Genomic DNA, 22,500 nt, shown 5'->3' with positions numbered 1-22,500 from the left:
TTGGGTAATAAGATTTATAAAATATTTGGAAAAGTTAAGTTCTCCCAGTAGAATAAATAAATAGTCCCAGTTTATTGTGTCAAATGCACAATTTATGTCTAAGCTAAGTACAGTTAGGTTATTTTTAAAGTTCTTAACTGATTCTATTAAGGTTAGTATTCTCTTAATGTTGTCATATGAGGTTCTATTAATAATATAGCCAGTTTGATCAGAGTCTACCAAACTAGAAAGGACATTTTTGAGTCTATGTGCATAAATAGACATAAACATTTTGTAATCTGTATTTAATAAAGAAATCGGTCTGTATGAATTACATTTGATAGGATATTTATCCTGTTTTAGAACAGGAGTGATAAAGGTATATTTCCACGATGTTGGAATAAAATTTTTAGTTTGGGCTATACTGAAAACTGAGTGTAAAATCGAGAGAGCTTTTGTAGGTAAAATTTTATAAATTTCAGGGATGATACCATCATTACCTGGGGCTTTGTTTCGTTTTAATTTGTTAATTTGTACTTGAATGTCATTAAGGGTTATTTGTCTGTCTAATGATTTAACTTGTTGAACAGTTAACTTTTTGTGTGTGTTTTTATTAATGAATGACTTTATATCAGTTATGGGATTTATTAACTCAGTAGACTGATTTAGTTTAGAAAAAAGTTCTCTAAATTCATTTAATATGCTGTGAAGACCAGAAACCTTTTTCTGTTTTTGTTGTGAATAAAGTTCCTTAATGTGATTAAATGTATTCATTCTTTTAATTTTGTTGGCAAGCATATTTATGGATCTAGGGTTTGATGAAAAAGTAATAAATTCAAATTTCTCTAAACTAATCTTTATCTTATGATATAAAATCTCAAGATATTTCTTAGTTAAAGAATCTATATGTTTTTTAATAATTTTATCTTCCTTGTTTTTTAAAACGAGTAGATTCAAATTATCAAGTTTTGTTTGAATCTCTTTTAACTCTTTATCCCATGTAATTCTTTTTTTTTTATATACCAATCAACTATCCTACCATATAAGTAGGCTTTCTTTGCGTCCCATATGAAAATTTCGGAAGTGTCTTTAGTGGTATTGATTTCAATGAAGTTTTGAACTTCTGTAGATAAGAAGTATTTAAAATCATTCAAATTAGAGATGTAGGCAGGAATTCTTTTTATCTGAGCATTATATAATGAATAAATAGATAAGTCAAAGGTTATAGAATTATGATCAGAGTGGGGACACACAATCACCTTAACATTAGATAAAGAATCAACAAAATTATTAGTTATAGAAACTCTATCTATTCTTGAAAATGAGTTATGCCTGTGAGAAAAAAAAAGTGTAGAATAGTGATTTAGTATCTGCATAGTTATTTATATCTCTCAAACAAAAAGAATCAGTAAATTATTTTAATAACCTGGCAGTGAATGAAATCCTCCTATTTCCAGTGAAGGTAGAGTCTTTACTATCAAAAATACAATTAAAATCACCAGCTAGAATCGTGTTACCTTTTGAAAATTGAGTAATGTGTTCTATATGTTGCTGTGCTGTTTTAAGTCCAAATTCAGGAATCCAGTATATGTTAAATAATGTAAATATTTTACTATTAAATTCTATTGTGATGGATGCTGCCATAACTTTATTATCTTGGTATGTATCTATCATTCTAGTAACATGGAGTCTGTTATTCCATAGTATTGCAACACCTCTTTTTTTGAACATGTTCAGAGCTAACTAGTAGAGAGAATGATTTAGAGTCTAATTTGGTAATGTCATCCAATATCAAATGGGTTTCTTGTAAGTATATCAGTTGAGAATTTTGAAGTTTAAGATATTTAATTAAGGAAATCCACTTGTTTGGATTGTTTAAACCATTCACATTAAGTGAAATGCAATGTAAGGAAGTCATGATTTAAATTGTTTGCATAATAATATATTCTAACTCTAAGTGTTATTAGTTGTTTGACTGCTAATATATAAGAGATAGATATAGGGAACACAACAATAAATATATAAATCATATAATAAGGTAGTAAAACCAAAGATATGTTTAAATAGTGGTCATTTATATGAGTTGTAGTGAACATCAATAACAATATTTTCAAAAATATATAACACAAACTATTAATTAAGAAAAACCCCCAAACCCTACTGGAGTTAAAAACTCCTAATTTGAGTGACATCAGTCACTCAATTGTCTTTCAGATTAGCAGCAAATTACAGTCAGGAACTGCCTAGTTATGATCTTAGATGTATTAATACAGTATGACATAACAAAAATCCAATAAACCATTTATTAGTGGTATATAGTACAACGGTACTACATACTAGAAATAGATAATGAATACCAATACCAGTCTGTTAATAGATACTGTAATGTTTGTAAATGCATAGTCAGTAGCGAGATGTAAAGACAGTACAAGATTAATATAAATAGAATATTTCTGAGAATAATAAAAAAAAATGACACTAAAGACTAGTCAACTACCTTCATTATATTCTATCTTACTCTTTTACTACCTACAACATGTTACCACATTTCACTAAGACCACGCTCTGAAATGAATTATAAGATGTCATGAAGCGATGAGTCAAGAAAAATAGGTTAATGAATGTGGTAATTAATAAACAACATTAAAATTATCATTCTAAAAATAAATAAATAAAACGATATTTCAGATCATCATCATCATCTTCTTTTGGCTGTTCCCGTTAGGGTTGCCACAGCGGATCAAATGTTTCCATTTCTTCCTGTCCTCTGCATCTTGCTCTGTCACACCAACCACCTGCATGTCCTCTCTCACCACATCCATAAACCTTATCTTAGGCCTTCCTCTTTTCCTGTTACCTGGTAGCTTCATCCTTAGCATCGTTTTCCCAATATACTCTGCATCCCTTCTCAGCACATGTCCAAACCAACATAATCTTGCCTCTCTGGCTTTGTCTCCAAACCTTCCAACCTGGGCTGACCCTCTAATATACTTATTCCTAATCCTGTCCACCCTCGTCATACCCAGTGCAATTCTTAACATCTTTAACTCTGCCACATCCAGCTCAAACTTACATTCTAGAAACAAAAATAAAGAAAATACCATAAACAATAAGATACTCAATTATGTCAGAATAAGTAGAGAGGAAATGGCTTTGTTACTAAAAAATTAATAATTTGTTATGTATTAAACAACATTACAGTATGCAACATAAGACAGATACATTAATTATTATAATATAAAAAAGAACAAACCAATGTTTGTTTGTATTCCCTTTTTCTTCTTATCTCTTCCCTCCCTTCCACTTTTTAAAAAGCCATGTAATTAAAACTTATACTGTTGAGATATGACAGTATGTTAGCAAGTTAGTATTTCTTTTTTTTAAACTCTACTTTTCAAATCTTCTTTTTTATCTCTCATTCCCCATCCTTCCTTTTCCTTTAAAAAAATGCATAACAAAACAATAAGAACTGATTATAAAAAGTATTAAAACTGATAGTGAAAATAAAATAAGCAACATTTCAATTTGATATGTATAAATAGATCATCGAAGTCCAAGAATAATCAATACTTGTGGGACTAAACATAGTGCCTTGCTATATGGATCTCAAGTTTCTTTAGTTTTCCTTCTTTCACTCTTCCTCATGACATTCTACTGTCCTTTCCCTGCTCTTCTTCTATCAGTTCTGTGATGGCTTAGTATCACTTTTTAGATCAAAATGATCATAATGTGATGAACGAGTGACTGAGAGGTTGATACTAACAAGATGACGTTCAAAGGTTGCAGACAACAGTAAATAAGTATTGTTTTGATCTTCCGTTTAGATGAATAATAAATCATACATTGAGTGCTTCCTTGAAAAGGTCGGAGTGCTGATGACGTCATTCTATGTCGGAAAGTCAACTAACAGCTGAACTTTAGTCAACAAACTTGAACAGCTAGCTGGAAGCTGCAGCGGAAAAAGGTGAGCGAGACATGCAGAACAACATCCAACAACTCCAGGAAGTGCTCGAGACATCACAAATACACCAAGAGCAATACAAATGTCACCGCATGAATCAAATCAAAGCACTAATGCACAAGATAGGAAATGAAGCAAAAAAAAAACAACAAACAAATAAATCTACAAAGAATCCCACAAGAAAGTCCACAGCCAACACAAAATTTCCCCAAAAACAATGGGACACCAAAAAGATAGCGTCCATCAAGCAAATCTAACAAACCCCAGCGTATACACACAAAAGCCCATTCAAATAACCGTCCAACAACGCTAAACTGTCAGCATTATACCAGAGCTAAAAACAAAATAGCCAAGACCCACAAACCTTAGCTAGAATCGTGTTACCTTTTGAAAATTGAGTAATGTGTTCTATATGTTGCTGTGCTGTTTTAAGTCCAAATTCAGGAATCCAGTATATGTTAAATAATGTAAATATTTTACTATTAAATTCTATTGTGATGGATGCTGCCATAACTTTATTATCTTGGTATGTATCTATCATTCTAGTAACATGGAGTCTGTTATTCCATAGTATTGCAACACCTCTTTTTTTGAACATGTTCAGAGCTAACTAGTAGAGAGAATGATTTAGAGTCTAATTTGGTAATGTCATCCAATATCAAATGGGTTTCTTGTAAGTATATCAGTTGAGAATTTTGAAGTTTAAGATATTTAATTAAGGAAATCCACTTGTTTGGATTGTTTAAACCATTCACATTAAGTGAAATGCAATGTAAGGAAGTCATGATTTAAATTGTTTGCATAATAATATATTCTAACTCTAAGTGTTATTAGTTGTTTGACTGCTAATATATAAGAGATAGATATAGGGAACACAACAATAAATATATAAATCATATAATAAGGTAGTAAAACCAAAGATATGTTTAAATAGTGGTCATTTATATGAGTTGTAGTGAACATCAATAACAATATTTTCAAAAATATATAACACAAACTATTAATTAAGAAAAACCCCCAAACCCTACTGGAGTTAAAAACTCCTAATTTGAGTGACATCAGTCACTCGAATTGTCTTTCAGATTAGCAGCAAATTACAGTCAGGAACTGCCTAGTTATGATCTTAGATGTATTAATACAGTATGACATAACAAAAATCCAATAAACCATTTATTAGTGGTATATAGTACAACGGTACTACATACTAGAAATAGATAATGAATACCAATACCAGTCTGTTAATAGATACTGTAATGTTTGTAAATGCATAGTCAGTAGCGAGATGTAAAGACAGTACAAGATTAATATAAATAGAATATTTCTGAGAATAATAAAAAAAAATGACACTAAAGACTAGTCAACTACCTTCATTATATTCTATCTTACTCTTTTACTACCTACAACATGTTACCACATTTCACTAAGACCACGCTCTGAAATGAATTATAAGATGTCATGAAGCGATGAGTCAAGAAAAATAGGTTAATGAATGTGGTAATTAATAAACAACATTAAAATTATCATTCTAAAAAAATAAATAAATAAAACGATATTTCAGATCATCATCATCATCTTCTTTTGGCTGTTCCCGTTAGGGGTTGCCACAGCGGATCAAATGTTTCCATTTCTTCCTGTCCTCTGCATCTTGCTCTGTCACACCAACCACCTGCATGTCCTCTCTCACCACATCCATAAACCTTATCTTAGGCCTTCCTCTTTTCCTGTTACCTGGTAGCTTCATCCTTAGCATCGTTTTCCCAATATACTCTGCATCCCTTCTCAGCACATGTCCAAACCAACATAATCTTGCCTCTCTGGCTTTGTCTCCAAACCTTCCAACCTGGGCTGACCCTCTAATATACTTATTCCTAATCCTGTCCACCCTCGTCATACCCAGTGCAATTCTTAACATCTTTAACTCTGCCACATCCAGCTCAAACTTACATTCTAGAAACAAAAATAAAGAAAATACCATAAACAATAAGATACTCAATTATGTCAGAATAAGTAGAGAGGAAATGGCTTTGTTACTAAAAAATTAATAATTTGTTATGTATTAAACAACATTACAGTATGCAACATAAGACAGATACATTAATTATTATAATATAAAAAAGAACAAACCAATGTTTGTTTGTATTCCCTTTTTCTTCTTATCTCTTCCCTCCCTTCCACTTTTTAAAAAGCCATGTAATTAAAACTTATACTGTTGAGATATGACAGTATGTTAGCAAGTTAGTATTTCTTTTTTTTAAACTCTACTTTTCAAATCTTCTTTTTTATCTCTCATTCCCCATCCTTCCTTTTCCTTTAAAAAAATGCATAACAAAACAATAAGAACTGATTATAAAAAGTATTAAAACTGATAGTGAAAATAAAATAAGCAACATTTCAATTTGATATGTATAAATAGATCATCGAAGTCCAAGAATAATCAATACTTGTGGGACTAAACATAGTGCCTTGCTATATGGATCTCAAGTTTCTTTAGTTTTCCTTCTTTCACTCTTCCTCATGACATTCTACTGTCCTTTCCCTGCTCTTCTTCTATCAGTTCTGTGATGGCTTAGTATCACTTTTTAGATCAAAATGATCATAATGTGATGAACGAGTGACTGAGAGGTTGATACTAACAAGATGACGTTCAAAGGTTGCAGACAACAGTAAATAAGTATTGTTTTGATCTTCCGTTTAGATGAATAATAAATCATACATTGAGTGCTTCCTTGAAAAGGTCGGAGTGCTGATGACGTCATTCTATGTCGGAAAGTCAACTAACAGCTGAACTTTAGTCAACAAACTTGAACAGCTAGCTGGAAGCTGCAGCGGGAAAAAAGGTGAGCGAGACATGCAGAACAACATCCAACAACTCCAGGAAGTGCTCGAGACATCACAAATACACCAAGAGCAATACGCAAATGTCACCGCATGAATCAAATCAAAGCACTAATGCACAAGATAGGAAATGAAGCAAAAAAAAAAAAAACAACAAACAAATAAATCTACAAAGAATCCCACAAGAAAGTCCACAGCCAACACAAAATTTCCCCAAAAACAATGGGACACCAAAAAGATAGCGTCCATCAAGCAAATCTAACAAACCCCAGCGTATACACACAAAAGCCCATTCAAATAACCCGTCCAACAACGCTAAACTGTCAGCATTATACCAGAGCTAAAAAACAAAATAGCCAAGACCCACAAACCTTAAAAGGAAAGAATCACTCAGACTGAAGAAAACAATAAAAAGTAAGAACCAGTACACCACAAAGCATATAGCCTGCTCCAACAGTCCGATTGTAACTGTAAAAATAGCAGCATAACCAATCAAGTAATCGCTAGTTGCATAGGACAAGATATGGACTGTCAAAAGCAAGAGAACATAAATTCCTTCTATCTTATAAGTGAATGAATTATATCATGTGAAGGAAATTCTATGCCAAGTTAATGAACTAAATACTAATATTATTAGATTATAATGTAACTTGAGATTAATAACAATTAAATATGAAGCAAATAGCATAAAATTAAGCAGTTCATAACACAAACCAGTGAAGAAGGAAAAAATGCAATTACAACACTCACCTGTTGAACCATTGTTATCTCACAAGACTTCCGGGTTATGTAAAAAAAAAAAAAATAGAACAAGTCATTTATTTCTTTTTTAGTTTCTTTTTGTGGTCTAGAGATTTCCGAGAACCATTTTCTGCTAATCTCTTGAGGTTAGTGGAAGCCCAGTCCATATGATCTATTTTATCTAAGATTTTATTTGATTTTATATATGCAATGGCTGGTTCTAGTTCATCAAAAATCTTGGGACCGTCTTGAAGGAAGATTTTTAGCCTTGCTGGAAAAAGTAAGTGTGTTTTAATTTGTGTTTTTTTAAGTTCTTTGAGTAATGGCAAGAATAATTTCCTTTTGGCTATTACTGAAGAAGAATAATCATTGTCAAACCGGATGACATTATCTTTAAATTTGACGGGAGATTTGGACCATGCTGTCTTCAGGACAATTTCTTTGTCATAAGAGGACAAAAATCTGGCTATGACAGATCTTGTAGAGTTAGCTTTATTAATTTTTGATGAAGACAAAGATTTATGAGCCCTTTCAATTCCATATGAAAGGGCTTCTGGAAGCTGCAGGATGTCTGGTAACCATGATATTAAAAATTTCTCCATATTATTATCTTCCACATTTTTCGGCAACCCGAAGATTTTGATATTGTTTCTTCGAGATCTGTTCTCTAGATCATCTATTCTTGCTGCCAGTAAAGAGTTTTGCTTTAAAAGGCTTTCTAGATTGTGTTCATTTAACTGAATTCTAGAGTCCATGTCATTTAAAGATGTTTCTATTCCATTGATTTGTTCTTTTTGTTGTCTAAGGTCTAGATGAATAGTTTCCATTTGTTGAGAAGATTTTTCCTTAAAGTTTTCCAAGTTCAGGTCCAATTTGTCTATTTTTGAAGAGAGATCTTGAATGGTAGAAAGTAAAGTTTGTAGTTCCTTTTTTAAAGAGATATCCTGGTGTGAAGATTTAGAGAAGCTCATACTGTTAATTGGTGACAGAGACTTGACTCTTAATATTTTGACAGGAAAATATAAAAAAAAATACAAAAATTGAGATACTATCTAAAAAGACTTTAAAAATAAACTAAATGTATAAAAAATGATGTATTGGATAGATATTCTCACATTTTCCTGTCATAAAAGATATAAAAAGGCAGAGATGACAGAAAATGCTGCTACTCAAGGCTCATCCTTAGCCATGCCCCCAATATCATGACTTCTTAACAGGTAGTCTGGCAGCTGTCATAGAGAATTAAGTGGGAACCAATAGAAATGTTGGGACCTGCTAGACAGAGTCCTGAAATACGGACACTGAATGGCCAAAATATAGTAGCTTTAAAGAGGTGAGATTTTTGAAAGTTGCTGTGCAAATGTACAGAGAAGTTTGATATAGACATAACATATAGTTCTAATACATTTGTAGCACAAACATCTTATATAAATTAGTTTAATATTCACAAATGACATAATTATTTACAAAATTACAGCTAGCTGTACTAGCAGTACCTCTTTCGTCACAATGTTATTTAGTGTATTGATTGTAGAAGTGTTGCACAATGCATAATGTTGCAAAACTAGCAGAAGGCAGGTAATAAACATTTAGTATAAATAGATTTTATAAATTCCGAGTTACAGAAGCATTGTGTCAATCTTAGATCAGACTAGTTTGACTTGCTTTTTTATACTTGTTTTAGCTCCAACATGTGCCAACAATCTGGCCTCAGTGTTGTTGTTTAAATCCATGTATTCCACAATTGAGACACAGTCATGTGTAGGACCATTAGTCAGGTAGCCATTTGTTTCTTTTCTAATTCTGCCTGAACACCACACCATTAACTGAATGATGTGTGCCTTTTCCAAAGCAAGGCCCTGCTACACTGAGAAAGAAAGAAGGAAAAAGAAGACTGCCTATGCTTGTATCATCTGTTATAATGGCAAAAGTACAAGTGCACTGCCTGTTAGAGACAGACACAACCCTAGCCTATCCTCATCATCCTGTAATACCCAGCCTATCCTCATCATCCTGTAATACCCAGCATTTGTGGAATGTTTGCATTTTGCCTGGTTTGGATGAGCTGACTTCATTCAAGCTGACTCTGGCATCTCCTTCAGCACCCAATTTGCTGATCAGTGCTCATGTGAGTATCATTTAGGTCTTCACTTCTCTTTACAATGTCATCAGTATGATTAGGGGTTAGTATGCATTCAGAATAAAGATTTTGCAATATGGCAGTATGGCTATGATTACATTAGAGAGATTGTGGAAGCTTCACTTTTATGAAGTAAAAAGTGATAAAAAAAAGCACTACTTTTTTTTTTGTTTGTTTTTTTTGTTGTTGCTTGTTCTCTTTTCTTTATTCTAAATATGTATACTGTTGGTGTGCCTATTAGTCACACAGTTTCAACATATCAAATAGTAGGTGCAGATATCTAGCAAACAAACTAGTAATAATAAAGACAAAGCATTCCATAATTCTAATAATCATTTCTTTCTTGCATTGTAGCTTATCAGTTACAAAGCTGCCCAGATCCACGCCCATTTCGCAATGGTTATGTGATTGGTAATGACTTCACAGTAGGACAGAGTATTTTCTTTGAGTGCCTTCCTGGGTATAACTTACTTGGAGAATCAGCACTGACATGTCTTCATGGAGTGAGCAGGAATTGGAACCATCCAATACCTAGATGTGAAGGTATGTTTCAGACTGCATTGTTAACTTTTATCATGCTGTATAACTTCTTTTGTGATTTATTTTCATATATTTCAAATGGTTAAGTCATTTATACTTTTTGCACATTTCCTGTTGTATATAATTCCATTCCCATGTCTGACACTACACGTTTCTTAACAAACTGTCAACAGTTGAAACAGTTAACAATAAGGACTGATAACAGACACTTGTTAAAACACATGTTTTGTGTGGATTCAAGCCCCACCATACATCCTCAGGATTCCTCTCTTGTGGTCTGCATAACTCAGTCAGGTGCCCTATATGAAGTCTTTCTGAGTGACTGCTAGGGCTCTGTATCTGTATGGTGCTGCACCACAAACTTCTTTGGTACTGCTGAGATTATATGAACCTGGGTACGAAGCAGCTGCATTGATAAAGCCCTCTGCAAACTACCCACCTTATCTTCTTTTTGCGCTCTTTTTTCTTTCTCACTGTTTCATTTCTTCGTTTTCCCTTTGTCGCCATCTTCTCTACATTTAACTCAAGCCTTGATCGCCTTCATCTTTCATGCTAAACAAATGCGTATATTGCAAATATTTTGTTTCCTGCATATTTTTTCTTCATCGAAACAGTATGACATTTTAGCAGCATGCAGGTACTCTTCTAACTTGTTGTGCTGACTGAATTCTTGCACCATGTCTACTTATGACTGTGTTCTCTGATGGTGTATAACATCCTAGCTTACACTTATTTGCACGCTTGCAGTTCCTGTTGCACTGATACTGATTAATGTTTAATGTATTTTGATTTTATTTGCTCAGTGCCAGAGCTTGAAGGTGGTCCAGGTGGATCATTGCCCTACTTTGTTTAACACATTTTAAATGAAAAAATAAAATGAATTAAAAGCTGCCTTTGTAAGGTAAGCACTCTGTAAACTCCAATGTCTTTGGGAGAGGATGAACACAGCAATAACAGTCCATGTTACTTCAAAGTAAGCTGATTTAAGACATAAAACCTAGTAGAATCTCATTACTTATCACAGTTCCCAGCTCATGCCTCCCATGAGACAACAAGGATAGGCTTAACATTTGTGACAAGAATGAGGCTCCAAGAAGAGCAAGACAAATTTATAAAAAGTCATTTATATACTTTCAGGGTACCCTTTTCTTCCTTTGTGGGCTTCAAATTTCCTCCTGCCTGCGCTGACTTGAAGAAGTTGCTTGTCTAGATAATTTTTTTATATTGTTAAAGTCAGTGTGTTTCCTCGGTATCAATTATACTCTTGAACTTTCTCAAAATGCCCAACAATAGTAATCTTCCACATCATCAGCATCATCACGGTTATCTCAGGCCTCTGTATAGAAGAATGCTGACAAAAAGTCCAAGTTATAATTATTTTTGAAAGTTTATTAGTATTTATTTAATTATTTTGTAAGCTGGGTAGCTGGACTAAAGCTTTAAGATCATTTCCAGCCATATGTCAGATACCTAGAGGGTTATTTTAAAGTACTCATTAAGCATCATGACTAAATCAGAAGGACACGCATAGATGTTTTAAGAGCATAGTTTCTTCAGTTTTCTTTAAGTCACTTATGCCCAAATGCTTCCCCATTCAGTCCATCCATTTTCAAACTTTAAATTTAGGCCTGCTGTCACCACCATTTTGTAAATGATTCAGAAACCATGATAATCCTGCAGTACATACATGAGTCAACCCGTTTCTCTTACTGTTTGTATATTTTGGCTAAGTGAATCATTTTCTTCTGCCTCCTGCCCATCAAAACAGACATTGTGTTTTGCTTCTGTGGAATTTGTTTGCTGCTGTCTGTGACTGCAGTAAACCTTTCTCTGCCATATTGTTCAACTGATAACATTCTGTCACAAGTGTTAGTGATTAGTACGTGTTCACTTGTTTTATTTATGCTTATCACATATGTAATGAAAGCACAGTGAAGGGGGTACAGTCAGCAGATGCAGTGGATACACAAGTGCAGTACTGTAAGTTGATGCTGGTATTTGTTGTCATGGGTGAGGTGCTGCGTGGTATGGTCAAACAACTGAAAACTAGTGAAGAGGGAAAGACCATGTAGCCAATACATTTTAAGCTCTGTATTTAAAACATTTCTCTCTATACAGATTTCTGCAGAATAAAAAAAAAAATCATTTTTTCACATTTGCCTTTATATGCCCATTCTGATGATGTGATCATAAAACTGTCATCTAACTCACATATATAAGAAAAATAAATTCACAGTATATACATTTAACCCAGAAATATACTTATAAAATATGTTTATATTATAAACATATTTGCAAATACATCAAAATGTTTGTACTGCCATATATCCCACTTCTGAGAATTTTATCAAAAAAATATGTTTTATTTTCAAAATCCCTCTTAAAGAAAAAAAAATGTTTAAACCTTAATGGATATCATGTTCAAAAGCAACCGAAATCTTAACTAATTTTTTCTAAGAAAGCATTATGATCACCTCCCCTTACATCAATGTTGACACAATCTATAACAAATACATAAACATTATTTAAATTTTTTACATAACAAAAGCAGTGTCTGTATAACATATATGTTTCTTTCTTTTTGATAGAAATATATACATTCTCTAATACAGGTGTTTAACATCTTGTTGTTTTTTTATATATAACATGTTTTACAGAAAATTCAGGATGCTAAATGAATAATCACAGAAAGATTGACATGTAGAAATACCTGCAGAATATAAATTTCTGTTTTAGGAATGTACTATTGCAGTGCTTCCATGATACATAAACCTGCACTGAGCACTATATATCTATATCTATGTATATATCTATGTATATATATATATATATATATATATATATATATATATGGTTCCCTATCAGAAGCCTGAAAATCAAAATCCTGAAAACTATAGACTGAAAGTTCAAAATCCTGAAAGACCAAAATCCTGAAACTCAAAATCCTGAAAATACAAATAATGCTAATATGTCACTATAAAGACACTAATATCTACCAAATGACCCTGACCCTAACCCTAACCCTAAGGTCCGTCACTATCTCACACTCACCTGACCCGCGCCCTAACCCTAACTCACTTAAACCGCCCCTAACCCCAATATTTGTCACTACTGCATACATGCCTAACCTGCGCCCTAACCCTAACTCACTTAAACCGCCCCTAACCCTAACATAAAACCAACCGCACACTTACCTGAACCCAACGCATGACCCAACACCACAGGGCTAACAATAGCAAAGCCACAATGACGTCAGTATGTCCATTTTGTGTTTTCAGGATTTTGAGTTTCAGGATTTTGGTCTTTCAGGATTTTGAACTTTCAGTCTATAGTTTTCAGGATTTTGATTTTCAGGCTTATAGTGTTTCAGGCTTCTGATAGGGAACCATATATATATATATATATATATATATATATATATATATATATATATTCACTTTATAATCTCAAAATACTGAAATATCAAATTTCAGTATTTCGAGACCATTACGTCAAATGTTCAGAATAGCGAAAGTGCATAACCATGAATCCAGATATGTCGAATTCACGGTTATGGTTTAACGGTACAAGACGTGGAATGTATTGTGTGGATGGTATCTGGTTTAGTGTGTGGATTTAGGTGGAATTTAAGGTAAGTGGCTATTTTCTAAGGGTTTTGGGTAGGTGTTTAGGTGTATGTTAGTGTGTTTGGAAGTTGTACGTGTGGGTTAGGGTAGGCAGGTAAAAGTATGAGTGTTTCACTGCTGAATGTGGTTGTTGTGTGTCTTTCAGCTTTTTCCCGAAAAACTCCAGCCCACTAATGATTGCCAGTAGATTTTTACGAAACACCGAGGTGCCAGCTCGACGCCCAACCTTCAACAAAGGCACACCCATTTACGCACGCATGTCTTTCGAACGCTATCCAACCGCGGGGAGGACATGCAGACTCCACACAGAATGCACTCCCAAGCCAGGCCGAGAATCGAACGGGAGAACCTCTTGCTTTGAGGTAACAATGCTACTGCCATACCACCGCGGCATACACTGCTGATTGTGGTGGTGTTTGTATATATGTGATGTGTGTGTGCGAGGGACTGTAGAATGCCTGGTTGTGAGTTTGCTGTCTTTTTCTGTTTGGTGCAATCTCAGAGTTAAAATATATAAGTAGCGGGGGTCTGGGGGGCACAGCCCCCACATGGGATGCAGTGGGACTTACCCCCCTGTTTATTACTAGTATAGGTTTGTTAATTTGTGTTTTTAGGCTTGTATGTGTGTGTGTGGTTTTTTTTTTGTAGTGTGGGTAGTGTGGTGTATGTGTAGTATGGTGTATGGTGTGTTTAACTCCACGATTTTTACTTTCACGGTTTTGGTATTCTGCTGATTCGACTTTATAGTCTTGATATATTGAAATTCGATGTTTCAGTATTTCAAGATTATAAAGTGAATCCATATATATATATATATATATATATATATATATATATATATATATATATACATATATATATATATATATATATACATACATATATATATATATATATATATATATATATATATATATATGTGTGTGTGTGTATTGACTCTTGTCCCACTATTTATTAAAAAAATCACTGTATTTATAATACTCAATTTTTTGAATAACTGATTTAATAATGTTATTATCCAAATTATATTCTAAAACCATAGAGTTACAGAGTTTTCTTTTTCAAACCTTCTATTAAGATACTTGTTTGTTACACCTTTTAATAAAATTGAACCATGTTAACTAATCCTTTTCTTCCTTTTAACTCCTTAATAATGTCATCCAAAATTTTTGTGCACTCTCATTGAAGACATTATTTTCAAGTTAAGGAATTCCACCTGAAAAAAAACATCTTCTTATGCTGATGTTTATTAGTGCCTGTTTTCATACTGGTTAAGACTGGCTATTGCACATTTATTTGTTATAATTGTTGTGATTCCCCAACACTGGAACAGTAATCAGGGAGCCTCATTCCTCACCACTGGCAACACTACGGGATGTACACTGGGAGAATGACAAGTATACAGACAGTATTTCCAGATGCAGCTGACTATGCTTCATGTCCCTGCCCAAATAGCTGACACACACACCTTTGAGGTTTGATTTACACACACACACACACACACACACATCCAGGAAAAGCTGATGCAGGTTTATTATCTATGTCCCCTTCTGCCCTCTATAAGATAATTTTCAATGCCACCAGCCAACTCCTTATCAGCTACTTTAAAGCCCATAACAAAGGGTGTCCAATCTTACTGTGTAATAATATCAATACAAATGGTAGTTTGACCAAGAGCAAGGCTATTAGAAGTGGCCCACAGTGTCACCAAATAAATATGCAAGTACTCCCAAAACTTTAATATCGCTCCACAGATCAGTCACATTGAAAGGTTTAAATATAGTTAATAATAAATAATAAAAGAACAAGAAAATGCTCAGCATATATTCACAGTGATATCAGAGTTCAAAATCACAAGAAATATTTAAAACAACACTGCAGGACAGTCTCAAATATATAAAGAAAAATACCTAAATTAAGCTTTTCTATATTCCTGACTATATCTAAGAGTTATACTGTTCCCTAGATATTTACATCATCAGAGCAAGGCAGATGTGGTGAATGTTTTTTGTCTTTGTCAGGTCCAAGACAGAATAACGAATGCTGTCTCTCACTCAGAGATCTCTCAGATTAATATCTCAAATATTACTGCTGGGATGGCTTACAGAATGACATCATTTCTTGTTTTCTGAGTCTATCCCAGGTGAAACACCCATTGCTGGAATCTAGCAGTATTTAACATCTACCTGTGAAAATACATATACCTCAGATCTTTGGCAGATGCTGGAAGTCATAAAACAATTGTGTTCCTTCACATTTGAAAACTAGTAATTATTTCACCTTAAAGACAATAGAGAGAGCTCCCTAGTATAGACATTCTTTCTCTAGCTGCCTAAAGTAATTTAATTTCAGCTGTTTTTCTTAAGTTAGCACATGAATTTGCTTATTCATGCTCAGCACTTGTTCAGAACTTGTAAGCACTAAATAAGCTACAAATGACTACAGCACTCAACCTTCCTCATTACCTAGAGGAAAACAGTTTTTGTACTTACTTTTCTCACTTTCTTAGAGAAAAACAGGTCTTGTACTCACTTTCCTCACTTGTCTAGAGGAAAATAACTTTTTATTCAGGCATGTCCAAGAGTCAGCTCCCAGTGTTCTCTTCTGTCTATCTGATGAATCTGGGTATCTTGAGGCAATGTAGCAATTGCCTCATGTACACAGACAACCCTCTCCTCCTACAACCCAACACTACAACCTGTGAGACATGCACTTATCTAGCCAAAATGGAGGTAAAGCTCTCTCCAACCAAGAATGAACTTGACAGTCAAGAGGAGAAGGTAAACACTTGCACCACACCACACTCATCACATAGTCCCACTAAACCTACACCACCAAACTCCAGACATAGAAATACAAAAACATTCATGGAGGCTCTCAAAAATAATCTGCTCAAGCAACAGAGACCTCCAAAAAAGAAACACAAGCAACCTCCACCCACCAACACAACCCAACTGACACATAGCCCACAGACTCAGTGTGCCACTCAACCACAGTCCATAAGGCAAAACAACATACCCAACACACTAGTCATAGGTGACTCTATAGTCAGGCACACTGATGTCCCACTCACAAAGCTAAACAAGGAGAAGGTTACTGTCAGCTGCCTGTTGGGTGCCAGGATCTGCCACATAACCCATACACTCAGGTCACTCCACAACAAGTACAAATATGACTCTGTCATTGTCCGTGTTGGTGTGAATGACCTGAGACGTACCTCCCTGGACTACATGAAAAGAGACAGGGAAGAGCTCTCCGATCTTGTAGCCCAGTATGACCCTAGCTCTGAAAACCATCCTGCCATCGCCCAGAATGATATCTCAGTACAAGGACAAAATTATTGACTTCAACAATTGGCTAAGCTTCTGGTGTCATTCTAAGGGGATCCAGTATCTGTCTGCCTGGGATGACATAGTCGACAGACCACAATGCTTTGCCAGAGATGGCCTGCACCTGTCACCCCTGGGATTCCGGATACTGGCTAAGGCTCTTGCTGCCCCTATAGTGCCTTTTTTAGGAAAGTTTCAAATGACAAATTCACCACCGTAACAGGAACAGGCAAGCAAAAACTCAGGGTAATGCTACTCAATGCTAGAAGTCTAAATCTAAAATTGCACCCCCTTGAGGCACTCCTTAAAATGGAGAACATCGATATCTATGCAGTGACTGAGACCTGGTTCAAGGCTCCAGAGAGCACCCCTGCATTACCAGGCTATAACCCATACCACACTTTTCAACTATCTAACCTGGACCGGAAAACCAAAGGCGGAGGTGTGTCCATATTTATTAAGGATATGCACACCTCCAGGCTAATTGCTCAGCATAATGCAGCTGAGGTTATCCAAGTGCAACTAACTCTGGGCAAAACTGCAATCCAAATTGTAGCTTGCTACAGATCCTCCACCATGCCCCAGGATTCCCACACCTCTTTTCTTGATATACTGGAAAATATTAGGGTTCAACCAAACACCCTAATAATGGGCGATTTCAACTACCCCACCATTAACTGAGATAACTACTGATGTACCATCTGCTTTGCTCAATGCTTCCTGGAATTCATAAATTCCAATGCCCTGGATCAACTTATCCACACCCCCACCAAGGGCAACAATATCCTAGACCTAGTCATTACCAACATGAGTTCCACACCTGAAGTCAACTCCTCGTTGGCTAGATCTGACTATAAGCTAATCACTCTAGATATCCACATCCTGCCCCCACCCCCCATTAGGAAAACCATGGTAAAAAAGTTCTCCAAAGCTAACGTCATGCTTATTAAGACAGAAGTGGCGAACTTCATGACACCAATGCAGATGGACAATACAGTTACGACTGCTAAATCCTACACAAATGCACTCTATAAGCACTTACATGAGTGCATGGATCATGCTATCCCAAACAGAACCAAGACACTATCTTCCAAGGGAAAGATCTGGTGGTTCCCTGCCATAAACAAACTCTGCAACAGAAGGAAGAAACTGTTGCAAAAGAGAGTAAAATCCCATGAATGGGGGAGCTCCCTGGTCAGCCTCACTAAGAAGCTGAGATCCCTTATAAGATCCCCCAAAGCTAGCTATGAAAACAAAATCACAACTGATTCTAGGGACAACCACACAGCATTTTATAGCTATGTCAAGAATCTCAATGGCAACACCCAGATCTGCTCTGAGTTACAGCACAACGGCATGAAAATTACAGAACCAACTGATATTGCCAATATCCTGGCAGACAGGTTCAGTGCTAACTTTACCTCCTTCTCACCCTCTAAAGGTTCTATCTATACTTCTATACAGGAAGAATGCGTAGTCCCTGTAATTATAACTACGTAGGTAAAAGCTGCACTCATTAAAGCCAAAAACACAGCATCCATGGGACCAGACAACATCCCAGGCTGCATTTTACATGAACTTCAGAATGAACTGGCTCCCCACCTAAGCACCATGTTCAATCATAGTCTCATGTCAGGCTTTGTGCCCACTGAATGGCACAAAGCAACAGTTATCCCACTCCACAAAGGGGAGCCACCACTGATCCCTGGAACTATCGCCCTATTATTCTGATGAGCCTGATCTGTAAGGCCATGGAACATATCATCATGGAACTCATAAACAAAGACATTGGTAACCTCCAAACTCTGGACCCCACCCAGTTTGGGTTTGTAAAAGGCAGATTATGCCTTCTGAATGTGATCAACTTCTTTGGAGCACTCACCAAAGCCATAGACGAGGGTAAGGTGGTTCACACAGCCTATCTTGACCTCGCCAAGGCTTTCGACACCATTCCCCCAGTCTGGAAATATAGCTAAACTCAGTAAACTAGGTATAAATCCCTACGTCACAAGATGGGTTGCCAACTGGCTCACTGACAGAACCCACACTGTAAAAGTTGCAGACTCCAAATCTGACTTCAAACAAGTGACAAGTGGAGTATCACTGGGTTCAGTCCTGGGACCTCTCCTGTTTGCTATCTACTTCCCTGAAGTACAGGCTAACACAGAAGGCCTTTGGCTAATGAAGCTGGCAGATGACTGCAAAGTAGGAGCCATAGTCGAGTCCCCAAATGATGTGGACATCCTACAGAAGGGCCTCACTGAGACAGATGCCTGGTGTCAGAGCCATGACCTCAAGCTCAATGCCAAAAAATGCATTGTCATCCCCTTTGGTAAAAACTCTGTTCCCATGAACTACCACATAGATGGCAGTCTACTTAACACCAAATGTGTGATAAGAGACCTTGGGACCCAGGTGGACAGTAGTCTCTCCTTTGATAATCACATCACCACAGTAGTCAGTAAATCCTTCTACGTGGCACACCTCATCACAAAAGGGTTCTAATCCAGGAAAAAAGAGGTCATTGTTCCCCTCTACTCGATACTCATTAGATCCATTATAGAGTACAATACTCCTTTTGGAATGTACCTCACAAGACATCTGCAGCAGCCCACAGATGTATCTCACAAAGAGGATTACTGGCCTCAAACAGATGCCCTACACTGACCATCTCAAAAAATTCCAGCTTTATTCCATAGCATATTGCCTACTCCAAGGTGGTTGCTGCCTAACATATAAAGCTATGTCAAACCCAGAGCTGCTGGACATGCTACACCTAAAGAAATCCCAATCCCTCCGAGCTACACGGTCTAGGAATCTAAACCTTGTTGCCACAATAAGCAGGACATGCTGGAGAGATAGTTTCCCATCCCAGAGACTTCCAATACTCTGGAACAAGCTACCCATCTATGTCAAGCAAAGTTCCTCATTAGCACTCTTCAAGAAAAATCTTGATGAGTGGATGGGAAATGGGAAATGGGAAATACACCCCAGGGATCACTTCTGTGGCTCTGCTGGACAGGGGCACAGGAAAATAACTTTCTTGGCTGGCGTAGGCCAGGGAACCTTGTTGGCTAGGCTTACTTAGACCCTTGGGCCGATAACCTAGTACCTACATATGAATCTATGAACCTCCTGTATTCCAGTTTCTGTTGTTAAAATATATACATTTAAACAGTTACAATAGTACATGTACATTTCTGTTCTCTTCCAGTATGGCACAATGTGGATCCATTTTAAACACAGTCATTTTGCAAATATCCCTTTCAACACACATCTGTACAAACAAGTTTGATATCCACATAACATACAGTTCTAATACAGTTGTAACACAAGCATCTTATATAACTCATGTTGATATTCTCAAATGACATGTAATTATTTACAAAATTCCAGATAGGTGTGCTGGCAGTATCTCCCTTTGTCACAATTGTATTCAGTTATCAGCCAATCACATACTCCATGCCAGCAAGAAAAACAAAAGAAAACATAATACCTGTCTCAAGTTAAACCCGTTTTTAATAACTTTTGCAACTGAAGTAATGCCCCAAAAAAGTATAATCCTACTTCGGTTTTGGGTACAAAATCCCACTGAGATCTCAGCTGCAGAGCTGACTATTATGGGAGTGTATTCAGCTAACAGTAAGAAGAATGAAGCTGCAGCTCTTAGTGATCCAGGATTAGTTGCTAATGCAGTTCATCATGGGAAATCTAGTCTGCTACTCAAATGAGACTTGTAACTCCTGCAGGAGCAAGAATAGATGAAACAACATCACCTTGCATTTTTCTTTAGTGTCTCTCAGAAAACAAATCCTGGGTCACATAAAGCATAATGACCTTGTCATAGCCTAATATGCTGCCTCCTGAGAAAAGTGGGGCCATATTGACTTTTTTGCAGACTAGGAATCCATATTAGTGCAGGTTATTGTTTAGAGCAACAAATATGGGGATTTTTCTGCTACGGTAGTCAATAAGATGAATATCATTCAGCAGCTGGCTTTGGCACATCAAAGTTTTTGGGTATATTCTTCATGTATAAAATGGAAAAAGAGAGACATATTTTAGCAAGAAAGTGTGAGTAGGTGTTTCCATAACTAAATATATATATATATATATATATATATATATATATATATATATATATATATATATATATTTCTGCACAGGTAAAGGACATTTTAATTCAAAGACAAGCAAAAAATTTAATCTGAAAAAAGTCAGCTTCACGAACAGCATATAAAGCAAAGATATATAACAAATTTAGGACTTTAGCAAATCATATTATGAACAAATGTAAACTGAATGAACAGTGAAAAAGAAAACAGTTCAGCTGGTATTAAATAAGTAATATTATAACTGCAACAATAATCCACAATAACTTTTTTCGTGATAATGATTCATAACATTCATTTCAACAGCAGACACTAGCTTCTGTAGCATTATTTTGAAAATGTGTCTTCTTAATGATAATACAATCAGGTCTCAGTAAACTAACAATTCTAATCATTGAGTCAAGAATCTGTGTCTCTTTACAATTCTAGCCTTAGTTTTTAGTGTGTGCTTAATAGTAATAAAGCAATCTATTCTCAACAAATTGTTAGTTATACACTTCTTACTTATCAGCAATGCCTCCTATATCAAAAGTGTAAAGACAGTCAAATCAATAAACATAAGGGACAATCAATAAACATAAGGGGCAGATCAATGAACATCAGTATAACTTGGCTCAAGATAAATGCATTTGACTGACCCATTAGCAAAACAAATTAATATATATCCGTGCTTCAAAATGTTAATTTTTGTGTCTAAAATTCAGGCTAAGTGTACTGAGTGTGCTTTAATCCTATCTAACATTTGGTTAGCACACAGTGACTAAACTATAATTCAAATAATATCTTAACACTACAACTCTATGGTGCACTTCATACGTAGTTATAGAATATTCTTAAAGCATTCTGTAACTTCACAAAAAAATATAAAAACATATATAGTTAAACCAAACCACTTAGCTCCCCAGATAACATAGGCAAATGCTTAGTAGCACTCTAAATATTGTTTGGACATTTTTATGCAGATCCTTGATTCAGAATTTTCCACAGAGGAAACCAAGGATATTGTCATACAATTCGAAACAAGAAAAGCCCCTGGCCCTGATGGCTTTGCTGCTGTATTCTGTAAACTATTTAAAACACACTTGCTTATTTAAATTATACTGTTATATCATGTACAGTGCTATCAGTTACACATGTTTAACTAAGTAAAAACAATTTTTATTCTCAACCCTAACTTGGACCCTTTAGATATTAAAAACTATAGACCTAGTTCATTTTTTTAATTTTGAAAGGATGT

At 35.4% G+C, this 22,500-nt stretch overlaps 1 protein-coding gene across 1 annotated transcript in view; it reads left to right on the top strand.

The window, feature by feature from the left end:
* The window catches only part of LOC122797720 (CUB and sushi domain-containing protein 3), a 5,249,173-nt gene that overhangs the window by 4,320,958 nt on the left and 905,715 nt on the right, over positions 1–22,500 (top strand). Inside the window, exon 42 of the mRNA XM_044066251.1 lies at positions 10,011–10,199. Within this exon, the coding sequence (XP_043922186.1) occupies positions 10,011–10,199 (189 nt within the window). The remainder of the gene's footprint in view (positions 1–10,010; positions 10,200–22,500) is intronic.

Source organism: Protopterus annectens, chromosome 3.part1, assembly GCF_019279795.1.
Source record: "Protopterus annectens isolate FY-2018-M chromosome 3.part1, PAN1.0, whole genome shotgun sequence".
Lineage (NCBI taxonomy): Eukaryota > Metazoa > Chordata > Ceratodontiformes > Protopteridae > Protopterus > Protopterus annectens.
Note: the sequence above shows the minus strand (reverse complement) of the source record. Positions and strands in the feature narration are given on the sequence as shown.